The sequence below is a fragment of the Helianthus annuus genome, chromosome 2 (genome assembly GCF_002127325.2).
Source record: "Helianthus annuus cultivar XRQ/B chromosome 2, HanXRQr2.0-SUNRISE, whole genome shotgun sequence".
Lineage (NCBI taxonomy): Eukaryota > Viridiplantae > Streptophyta > Magnoliopsida > Asterales > Asteraceae > Helianthus > Helianthus annuus.
In genome coordinates this window covers 172,357,041-172,369,746 of record NC_035434.2, presented here as the reverse complement: position 1 = coordinate 172,369,746, position 12,706 = coordinate 172,357,041, and the positions used below count along the sequence as shown (strand labels likewise).

At 35.0% G+C, this 12,706-nt stretch overlaps 1 protein-coding gene across 1 annotated transcript; it reads left to right on the top strand.

Moving 5' to 3' along the window:
• Positions 1-784: 784 nt before the first annotated feature.
• LOC110927246 (F-box/kelch-repeat protein At3g23880) lies at positions 785-1,577 on the top strand. The gene has a single exon (XM_022170897.2). It carries the CDS (start codon positions 854-856, stop codon positions 1,508-1,510), a length of 657 nt encoding a protein of 218 aa, XP_022026589.1. The 5' UTR covers positions 785-853; the 3' UTR covers positions 1,511-1,577.
• The last annotated feature ends 11,129 nt before the right edge of the window (positions 1,578-12,706 follow it).

Sequence of the window (12,706 nt, the reverse complement as noted above, 5' to 3'; positions counted from 1 at the left end):
TTGCCATTCAGAATTCTATATGCTTGCGGTGTGATGAACAGGTTGAATCTGTAGATCACTTGGTGTGCAAGTGTTCTTTTTCGTAATCTATTTGGTGGGATATTTTAGCTTGGGTAAAGGTTCCGGCTTCGGTGGTCTTTGGTTCGTGTTTGGAGGTTTTAGAGTTTATTGAAGTTAGAATTGGCTCCAAGGTGTGGAAGAAGGTTTTAAACATTAATATTCAGACGACGATTTGGCACATCCGGAAGGCTCGGAATGAGAAGGAGTTTAATGGCGTCCAACTTTCGAGGAACATGGTGGTAGAGAATATCAAGGCTGACTCTTTTTTATGGCTTAAGAGTAGATCGAAGAATTTGATAATTTAGATTGGGGAAGATGGGTGGATTTCAATGTTAGAGACGTTATCCTTTGATTTGGGCGGTGGGGGTTGTTTGTGTCGGTCGTTTTTCTTGTTTTTCTGTGCTTTTGTTCGGGTTTTTACAACATATACTAACATATACTGACCCTATTCTATAATCATAGAATCTTCCCTTTCAAAAAAAATATATATATAAAACTCCTTTAAATTTCTTTTTGAAACGACCCTTCAGATTACAATTTTCAACTTTATTTTCTAGTTCCGGTTACATTTAATATTTAAAAAGATGCATATATAACTTCTTTAAATTTAAATTTCTTTTTGGGAAAAATAAAAATAGTTACTTTCCTTAGAAGTAAAGTATCTTTAATAATGGGTCATATCTTCGTTTAAATTGATATGGAAAGCGTATAACCATTGAATTTACTTACTCGGTTACTCCATATATATGTATTCTGTTTTCCGGTTCACTATTAGGGTTTCAACTTTCAATATATGGCAGAGCTTGGTTATGGCGATTTGGTTGAGCTGATACTCGTAAGATTGGACGTGAAGGATCTGATCCGTTTCAAGCGGGTGTGTAAGTCATGGCATTCTTTAATCACAAGTCCTCGTTTCTTTTTGAAAATAAAGCTCGTTCATGCTTATGTGGTTGAGCAGATACTCGTAAGATCAGATGTGAAGGATCTGATACGTTTCAAGAGAGTGTGTAAGTCATGGCATTCTTTAATCACAAGTCCTCGTTTCGTTAACCAGCATCTGAACCTTAGTCGCAACAAAGATCGCTGCAACAATGAACTTGTCCATAGAAGAATTACTTGTGATCATCTTGTTGGTTCTTCCAATGGCTTAGTTTGTATGACTCCTGAAAATTATTCCAAAGTTATAGTAGTCAATCCGTTGACCAAAGAGGCAAGACAACTGAGTTCACTCCCCTCTCGTTTACAAGCATGTTGGGGTTTTGGTTATGACGCATTCAGTGACGACTACAAGGTTATCGCAGGGGCCAAGAAAGGCTATTATAAAACATGTCTTCAAGTGCTGAGTTTGAAATCAAATGTTTGGAGATCAATTGGAGAAGTGAAGTATAGATTTTATACTAAGATTGGTATCTTATGCAATGGTGCACTTCACTGGCTTGCAGTTGATTAGGGGTGTTCAAAAAACTCGTGGCTCGAAGCTCGCTCGAAAAAAGCTCGAAGAAAGCTCGGCTCGAAATTGGCTCGGTTGTTAACGAGTCGGCTCGGCTCGGCTCGGTTTGTAAACGAGCCGAGCTCGAGCTTTGTCTGGCTCGGCTCGTGAGCTCGTGAGCTGGCTCGATAAGGTTTACATCTTTCATTTTTTTTTGTCCCACATCGCTTAGAAAACAAAAACTAAGGGAGTGTTTCCCCTATAAAAGAAGGTAAAGACAATGTTTCCCCTATACTTGCATATTTAGCCATATGGTTAAATTAAATGGCAATTATGGCCCTTAGTCTATGAAGAAATTCATTTTAAGGGCTTTTTAAGTAGTAAATTTTGCGGTTTTTTGTTAGTTCGAGCTAGATCGAGCCGAGCCGAGCTAGCTCGAATTCTAATCGAGTCGAGCTTGAGCCTCAAATCTCAGCTCGATTTGAAATTCGAGCTTGAGCCGAGCTAGCTCGAATCGAGTTCGAGCCGAGCTAGCTCGAATCGAGTTCGAGCCGAGCTCGAGCTGGGTCTAGCTCGGCTTGACTCGGCTCGTTTACAGCCCTACAGTTGATAAAAATTTTAAGATGTTCATTCTGTCTTATGATTTATCTAAAGAAGAGTTTAAAGAAATCCCCCTACCTGATGATCCAACATGTATATGTTGTTCTTGTAAATGCTATCTGGGAATTGTCAAAGAATGCCTGTGCATATATTTAATCGGGATGATCATGGTTCTTCGTATTATGGTTATCCTTATCACAACGCATGGTTAATGAAAAAGTACAATGTAAAAGAGTCGTGGGAAATGCTACCACATTGGCGTGATCAGGAGACGAAGCGTGATATTGTACACATCTTGAGATGGGTATTAACCAAGAAAGATGATGAGTTATGGGTTTTCCTTGCTTCGGAACATCACTATAGGGAGTATATGGATGCCCCTATATTTGTGGAGAGCCTTGTATCTCCCTATCTTAATGTGAGGCCAAAACAGGCAAGTAACAACAAGAGGATTGCCAATGTGGGTTTTATTTTTATATATTATGTACAGTTTATTGACTTTTCCTTGACATTTGTTATCTTATCATTCATATTTGGCCTCTATTTACAACTCATCTTGGTATGTCTTTCAAGTTGTAACTGTTCTTACTTGCTCACAACAATAATTTCTTTGCAGTTGATTAATCAAGGGAAGTCCTTCTCCTGGATCAAATGACTGATTTCGATGTTGTTGAAGCAGTCAAGAAGACAAGTGTCGCGCTATGAATCTATCTTTCAGTAGCTTCTGGTTCTTTCTATTTTCAAGTATCTTGTGTTTGATGGAGTTACTTTGTTTAATACTTTTATTTAATTAATTCTTAGTCCTAACCATTTTGTAGTTTATGTTGAATTCTGATGATTATTATGTTTACACACAGCAGTTTATCATAAAAATTCTTATATATATGTAACGTATCTTGTTACACTTGGTGAACAAAGTAGATGATAGTTGTTAATTAACTGTTTAACCAACATATGTATATGATTTCAAACAGTTAACATAAACCAGCTACACATGTGCATGTATGACTAATTACACATACCTTAATAGAACATACACACACGTGTGTAGAATTTTCATTCTTTTCAGGGCCGGCTCAACCATTTTGGAGGCCTAAAGCTTACTTGTAAAATGTGGCTCTTTTAGAATTTCATTTACAATAAACTCTACAAAGAAAATGATTTCATAAACCAAAATGTTAGTCATTAATATTGATTATTTTCTTCTCCTTACATGCGTAAAGTGTATACTACAATGATAAGCTCTGTGTTTGCAACTACCTAAAAAAAACCATGTAATTACTTGGCACTTGATTAAAAGAATACTTAACAAAGGCTAAGAAACACCCAGATTGATTGTCTAAGAGAAGAATGAAATTACTAAACGTACCTCATGCAATTTTAATTTTGCTATAAATGTATCACATAAACTAGAATAAACACAGATCTTGATTATCACGAGAACTAAAAGGTCGCTCATTTTGATTAATGGTTATCCACATATATTTAAATCTGATAATTATTGTTGTGGTTACTTCGACTCCCAAGCCCAATCAGCATTAACATCTAAATGTATATAAAAAAGATTAAAACTAGAGGCCCTTGCAAAGTGGAGGCCTAAAGCCGTAGCTTCACTTTACTCCCTCTAAGGCCGGCCCTGATTCTTTTATGTTAGAAAAAAATTAAGTGATAGAGAATTAAACCATGTAAAATTTCGAATTTAATTAGGAGAGAGAGCGTCAATGTAAGGCTAGCCTACTTGGTTAAAGTCTTATAAAAAAAAAAAACTAAGACCGTGCGTAGTCGTCACTTTATGGGACATTTTTATGCCCAATTGGGTCGGGTTGTCTTTTTTTTTTTTTTTTTTTAAATTTTGGCTGTTTGGCGTTGTTTTTTCCACGCCCAACTTCATTCCTTTTCACCAATCACCTTGATCTTTCTTTTTGTTTGTCCAATGAGATTATTTGATTTTTTTTATTTAATTTTGGGTAAATTACACTTTTCGTCCTTTATGTTTGTATTGGATTGCAGTGGATAGCCTTTAACTTCAATAATTACAGTCACAGTCCTTTATTTGGAAAACTCATTACACCATACGCCCTTTATCATTAAGCTGGTTAAAATTTTCAGTTAAGTTAGACATGCGCCTTGCACATGAGGGTAAATTCGTCTTTTCACTATATATTTTGCAATAAATATATTATGTTCTTTAATCTATGTCCTCTGTCTTCCCTCTAGATATTTATAAACTGTCTCTCCCTATATACATTGTCTGCAATAGAAAAGAACACTTCATCTGAATCTTACACACACCACACCACCGCCTCCATACAGATCGCCACACCCCCACCCCCACCTCCATCCTGATCTGCGAGAACCACCATCACTGCCAAACTACCATCAGATCTGTTAGCCGAAACTTCTAACCACCACCGGTGACGAAACCCTAGTACGCCGCCTTCACCTTCAGATCTATTCTCGGAATCCGCGTCAGTTACACCATCGTAGAGAAAGATCTAGTGATGTGCAACGAGATTGTAAATAAGATGTTGAAACGTGTCAGGATGCTAGAGCATATGCAGAATCATTTGCAGCAACAACAATCCAGCAGAATGAAATGTTAAGCGAAGAGTTGGATGATGTCAAAAAACAAGTTAAATAGCTTGAAACAAGTCATTCAGAATTGAAATCGGACTACCATTACTACGATGTGGACGGTTGCGATTTGAGCCATTAACTGTAGGCTGCACAAAGTTATATATGTATCATCTTCTTCCCAAAACAATTAGATATGAAAAAGTAGTTTTGATTTAGGCACACGGGGTGGTCAAGTTATATACCGTGATACTATTGTATCACTCGTGGAACACCGCCCCGCCCAATTCCCATCACTCGTGGTCAAGTATAACGAGTTATATATATAACGCGTTGAAGTTGGAGGGTGATGAATGTGTATCTTTTACATTGTGTATTAATACTTGTAAATTGAAATCCCATCACTAGTGATACCACCCCCTACATTTCTATCACTAGTGATAGAATATTGATTGCTGACATGGCATGATTTGATTGGATAGTGAGAGTGATAGAAACTATCACTAGTGAACCACCCATTCTCCCCTAAGTTTTCATTAGGTGATTTAGGGGTTTGTTGGATTGAAAACAGAGAGAGAGAAAGAGGGAGAGAGATAGTTGAGAGGAGAGAAAGAGATAGGCTTTAGGTGTATTTTAAACAAACAAGTAAAATTACTGATTTACCCTCATGTGCAAGTCACATGATCAAACTTAACTTAAAATTTTAACATGGTTAGTGTCAAAGGACCTAGGGTGTAATGTGTTTTCCAAATAAAGGACTGTGACTGTAATTCTTGAAGTTAAAGACTATCCATTGTAATCTAATACAAACATAAAGGACGAAAAATGTAATTTACCCTTTAATTTTATTACAAACATAATGCTCCACAATGCCCACATTCCCACAACACCCATTTTAGAAAACGTCCCATAATGCCCCATTGCTGACTGTGCTGCCACATGGTGTAAAACGCCTAAGGGTAGGGGCATTACTATACACATGGTGTAACAGATGGTGTAAGAGATGGTGTAAGAGAGAATTTCAAATCAAGGATTGTGGTCATCTCCATTGAGGTTATACTAAATTTTCTATATTTGTGCATATAGCCTTGTATCTCTTCATGTCCAACGGAGGCGAAGCTGGAAGTAATAACAAGGGTTATATTCTTTTCTCTTTTCACATAGATTTGATATATCCTATTAGTTTTGGTCATCATTATCTATGCGGAGTAAGAAGATATATAGACACTTTTTCATGGATATACGTCAAATAGAGTGGAGATACAATAGGAAGTTTATTTGGCTAGGAAGGATAGGAAGTGATCTTGACCATCCATTAAGTTAATCAAGGGCTAAGATTAAATCAGGGAAATTGAAAGGAAGAAAAGAGGCGCGTGAGTTTGTTCAAGGGCATTCTAGTCAATCCAAGCCAATAGTTTCTCTCCTCCAATTCCCCCCCATTTTTTAAACGTTAATAACTCTTTCATACGACATTATTTTTTTATAAAAATTGCACAAAAAACGAGCGTTTTTTTATCTTTAAAACGAGTATACTATTGCTATATTTAAAAAAAAAAAATTTAAAACCCAGTTGCGTAAAACGCAATAGAAAACCACCAGTTACGTAAAACGCAATGAAAAAAAACCTAAAAAATGACATTTTTCTAAATCGCAATGCACCAAAAACACAAAGAAATTACTTATTTGTAAAACGCAATGGCCAGAAAACACACAGAAATTTCTTATTTGTAAAACGCAATGACCAGAAAACACATAAAAATGTGTTTTACCTAAAACGCAATGCACCAAAAACACAAAGAAATGACTTATTTGTAAAACGCAATGGCCAGAATACACACAGAAATGTCTTATTTGTAAAACGCAATGGTCAGAAAACACATAAAAAAGTGTTTTACCTAAAACGCAAAGCACCAAAAACACAAAGAAATGTCTTATATGTAAAACGCAATGGCCAGAAAACACTTAAAAATGACTCATTCTAAAACGCAATAGACTGAAAACACCTAAAAAATGTGTTTTACCTAAATGAGCCAATTTATAGAAAACACACAGCTCAACCCCAGCCATGGGCTCTGCCCCTTGGACCCCGCCAGGGGCTCCCGCCCCTGGGACCCCGCTACCGGGGGCTGCCGCCCCCGGACCCCCGCAAAGATCGTAAAACGCAATGACTAAATCAAAAACCCAGATTATGAAAATGAAATTAAAGAATTTCTTACATGGATCGAAGCCGATTTCTTCATCAATTGACAAAATTTGAATGATAGAAACACTTATCAACGCTCGAATCGAACGAATCGAGTGATTATCTCCAAAATCATCGGAAAAAAACGAGATTTTTTTATGAAATTAAACTGGGTTTTCTTCAAAAAAAGCTGAAGAACACGTTGATCGGGTTCTGAATCATTGATTGGTGATGAAAATCGCACTATAATGTAGTGATTATTGAGATAGAAAGTGAAGAAATAGTTGAAGATGGTGGGTTTTGAAAATGGTGGGTTTTTGAATTTACTGGGTTTTGAAAAAGGAAGAAGAAGGAGTTGGATTGACTAAAATGCCCTTTCTCTTTATTTTAAAATTTGCCACATGTCATAATCCTATGGCTTCCTATCATTCCTAGCGAAAATTAACTTGCTATTTAATCTTTTCCCACCTCAAATATTCATTATGACGAGTTTTTGGTTAAATTTAAAAATATATAATTACTTTTTTCTTTATTTAATTCAACTGAACAAAGTATATGTTTGTCACACATGTTGTAGTTGCACCGATACTCATAAGATTTGATGTGGAGGATCTGATCAGTTGCCAGAGAATGTGTAAGTCATGGCATGCTATAATCACAAGTTCTAATTTCACTAATTATCATCTCAACCTTAGTTACAATAAAGATCGATACAACAGTACAACTTGCCGTAGAAGAATTAAGTTAGACGTCACGAAATCTAGCCTGTTAATAAAGGCTTATTTGTAATGTTTAGCTAACGCATCATCTGACTTTGCTTTTTGTGTTTTTTATGACGTGACACTGTTTTGTGACATGGTAGCTGATGTGAGGAAAGTGTTGGGTTAGTTTAGGATTGCTATCGACCAATAAGTTGAAGTTGAGAGTGATATGGTACAAATCAAAAGTTAAGAGTACTATAAGTGTATTGATGAAAATTAAGGTTATTTAAATCCAATATTCCTAGATTTATGGTGGTTTGATTGTGGGTACATAATCAGTTTATTATATGTACTTATATTTCCATGTAAACCACCACAAGTGGCCTAGTGGTGGAGTGATTTGGGTTCTCCAATGGAGATCCAAGTTCAATTCCCATTAGTGCCACTTTGGTGGCCACCGACACTTGCTTTAAAGCCGGACCGAGGACACTCGAGGTCTCGGGTTTGAAACATGTTTCTTACCCCTCTTTGATGGCTATGGGTATTTGCCGCCAGGGATCCTTGTCGGGTGGTGAACTGGGAAGGGAGATCCCTTCCGTGGTCAGGGGTACCGTGCAACTACCTTTTTTTTATATATATTTCCATGTAGATTAATTACTAAATGTATTAATTAAATTATATTAACTAGGGTTAAGACCCGCCCGCGTTGCGGTGCGGGTACATCGTAAACATTGAATGGATTAGTCCAAACGTTATATGATGCATAAACCATATGAAAAAACACATTTCGACGTATCCAGTTGAAATCAGTGTAACCTGTATAAGCATTGTGATCGGATCAAACGTAAAGTAAATGGAATTCATATCGAACAATCATAACGTATTATATGTGACCCAAAAAAAGGCGAGAAAAAGAAACCATAATTTGACTCCACTCGGTTCGAAACAAAATTTACGAAGCGTACATAAAATAAACACGAAAACATATTATATTTGACCTGAATCATTTCTCAAAAAAGTTTACGTCGAAACATAGAACTTGAATTTATACGAAAACGTACATAGAAATATGCACGTGAAAATGGTTTGTTTAAACGATAACGTATTATATTTGACCTGACTCGTCTATAAAAAAAGTTTACGTCGGAATTTAGAAGAAATCATATTTACGTATACCCGTACATAAAATATGCACGTAAAAATAGTTTTTAAGTAAAGGAAGTATAGGGGTAAACCGAAACAAAAAATTATTAAAAAAATTAATAGGTTAAAAACGTTCGTAAAACCGTGCCAAGTAGCACCAATGCCACAATCACATCGACTCTCAACATCGTAAAAATAAAATAGATAAAATGGTAAAAATTACACTGAACGAAAAGCAGACTAAAATCATTGAACCACTCACCCATTACAGTGTCTTAATACGAAGAAATTAACCAGAAACTTAAAACGTAGAAAATAATAACTTAGTCAATCTACGACCCGCCCGTTGCGGCGAACTTTTCAAAAGGGGAAAAATGGACGCGTTGCGATGGGTTTGTCAAATATGAAAAAATAGAGCAAAAACGTTGAATCTCACATGCACGCTACGACATGGTAGCAAAATTTAGAACGAAACGTAAAACAAAAAAAATGCGAAGGATAAAAAGTATGGGGTACGAAAGTTGTAGATAATAAAGTGTTGTGTTAAATTATAAAAGATGAAAAACTTTGGGTTAAAAGTAAAAAATGAAAAGGAGTTAAAATGTAAAATATGAAATGTTTGGGTTAGAAGTGAAAAATTAATATTTTTTTTGAAACACTCCCTAAGCACAAGTTACAAGTCATGGTAGCACACATAAGTTGGTTATTAATATATGGAATATTATATTAATATTATTTTATCCATATTATACATTATACATATGAATAGAAAGAGGCCATGAATAGTGATTTGATTTTTTTTTAATATTGTTTTTTCTAGGTTTTTATTATTATATTATTTTATTAGTTTAATTGATTAAAACATATATTTTTATATAACTTTTAAGATACAATCAAAGTATCAGTTATCAAACAAGAAATCATAAAAATGAATGTATACTGGTATCGATGTTGTTTAGTACGGTATGGTAGCGATACGATATTAATTTATTGAAAGCAAAAACACTAAAAATAAATATTGATACGGATTGAGATGTTATTCAATCGGTTTTGATTGAATTTGGTACGATAGCGACACAATATCCGTTTAAAGAATATATATCGTAATGTTGAAATAAAAAGAGGGGAACAATTGTTTTTGATTTTTTTCAATATTGTTTTTTCTAAGGTTTTTATTATTTTATTGGTTTATTACTTTAATTTATTTAAGTATATTTTGTTCTCTCATATAACTTTTAAGATACGATCAAAGTACCCGTTATCAGGCAGGAAACAATAAAACGGAATGTATACCGGTACCGATGATGTTCGGTCCAATATGGTAGCGATATAATATCAGTTTATTGAAAGCAAAAAAACTAAAAATAAAAAAATATTGGTACCGATACAAATGTTGTTCAATTGGTTTCGGTTGGGCTTGGTACGATAGCGGCAGAATATCCATTTTCAAAAAAATACGTAATGTTGAAATAAAGTAAACATAAAATGTAAGCGAACCGAACCAATATCAACTGAACAACATATATAGGTACCATATCAATATGTGTTTTTTTGTTTTCGATCGATGATGTAGTGCTTTCTCTTTCAATTAGTATATCGAGTGCATGCAGTGTAACTAACCAAATTAATACCAACTTAATCCCTGCTGCGAAGTGCGGGAGAATATCACTAGTTTCGTATTAAAGTAGACTTTGGTATATAATGAATCAAAACAAAACAAGCTAAACAAGAATCGTAACCAGAAAGTAACAAAAATTAAATTTATTGAAATAAAATTAATTAGATGGCTTATAATAATTTATTGACCCATTAATTTAGTTGTTGGTAGCTTATTAGATGAGCCCACTATTGAAAAAACAAAAAAAAAACGAGGATCTAAAATTGCTAATAGAAATATACGATCAGTAACAGAATTGTTTATTATTATAAATTTTAATTTTTTTGTTTTTGGGACTTGGTTATCAAGAAAAGAATTACTTCAGATAATATCGGACTGTTGAAATCTAAAAGCATATTCGAATATTAAAAATTCAAGATATTCAAAAAGTTTTAGGAAGGTTTTTTTAGATATAGATTTCCAATATATATTTCAAATTATGTTGAAAGAATGAAGTATATAACCTCAGGATTTACTCCATATCGTTTTACCTTCTCTATTTTTTGCTTCCTGTTCATTGTTAATTAGAGTTTCAATGGCAGCGTTTGTTCATGCCGATGTATTTGAGGAGATGCTGATAAGAACAGACGTGAAGGATCTTCTCCGTTTCAAGAGTGTGTGTAAGTCATGGTATTCTTTAATCACAAGTCGTCGTTTCATTAATCTTCATCTGAATCATAGTTGCAACAAGGATCGCTACAACAATGAACTTGGACACAGAAGAATTAGATTAACAGATGATGATGATGATCTTGTAGGTTCTTCTAATGGCCTGATATGCATCTCTTCTTCTACATCTAGAGTTTTAGTAGGCAATCCGTTGACTAGAGAGGTACGACAACTAGAACTGATGCGGGTGAACCCGTTTTGGAATGGGATCCAGGTTGAAGATTATCTGAAGTTTAAATAATATTTAGTTTCTTAATTATCGAGTCTTTTATTAATTATTGTATCTTTAATTTATTTAGTTTATTTATGTTTATCTCTAAGTTTGTTAGGGTCTAGTATAAATAGTGGTATTGGTTCAATATTTTAGGATCAGTTTTTGGTTGATTTATAATAGAAAAGAACATTGTTCTTGAACCTTTAGTTCGTTTATCGTCATTGATTACTAATTGTTCTTGAGCCATTTGAATGCTTCCGTAACTGCATCAAGAACTCCCCTGGTGTTCACAAAGATGTCGCGGTTTTGGTTATGATTCATTCAGAGATGATTACCAGGTCATCTTTCTTGCTCAGAAAGGCGAGCATCAAACACGTGTTCACGTGCTGAGTTTGAAATTAAATGCTTGGAAAGATATCCGAGAAGTGAAGTATAGATTTATTAGTAAGTTTGGTATCTTATGCAATGGTGCGCTTCACTGGATTGTGGAAGATCAAAACACTAAGAAAATAATTATTGCTTATGATTTAAGGAAAGAGGAATTGAAAGAAATCCCCCAACCTAATGATGCAAGATACGAATGTACTTCCCGTAGCCAACTTGGGATTGTTAATGACTGTTTATGCATCTATCGAGATAAAAATTCTCGTGATGACAGGTGGTGGATGGAAATCTACAATGTAAAACAATCGTGGGAACGGTTGCAACATAATCGTAAGATAAAATATGATATTGTACACTACTTTTCTACACGGCATAAAAGATTATGGTATCTAACTACTTTTGAACAAAGTGTTCTCCATTGGGATTATATTGAAGCCCCTATATATGTGAAGAGCCTCGTATCACCCCACGTTAGGCCTAAGCTGGAAGGTGGTAACAAGAAGAGTGACACGGTTGATTCAATTTGTGCATAGACCATCGTATCTCCCCACATCAATGGGAGGCGGAAGCGAGCAAGAGAATAAGAGGAGTGCCATGCATGGTGGGTTCTATTTGTTATGTATTTCCTTTTTTTCTTTTATCACATAGCATGGATTATAGACTTTTGACTACATGTCCTTCAATTTAAACATTTTTTTTTGTCAAGAATGTCCTTTTGGTCCTGGATCAATTGCCTGAGTTTGATGCTGAGGAAGTAATCAAGATGACAGAGCTTTACAGTATGAGTTTATCTTCCAGTAGTTTCTAGTATTTGTATATTGTTATTTTGAGGAATGTTGGCTCAAGGTATTTTAGAAACTTGTGACTTATGGTCTCTAAATGTGTTCTATGGTTTCATTTCCTTGCAGAATGTTCATCAAAGACCCATTGCCTAGCCCACGCGCCGATCATATATATAAGCCCACAGGGGTTCCGCTCTCGAACCAAATGTCAATAGACAGGAACTGTTTATTAACAATGGATGTTACTTTTTTGGTACCAAAGTTGCCCGTTATTAACTGTGATGTTTTCTGGTTGATATTTGCTAGGAAAG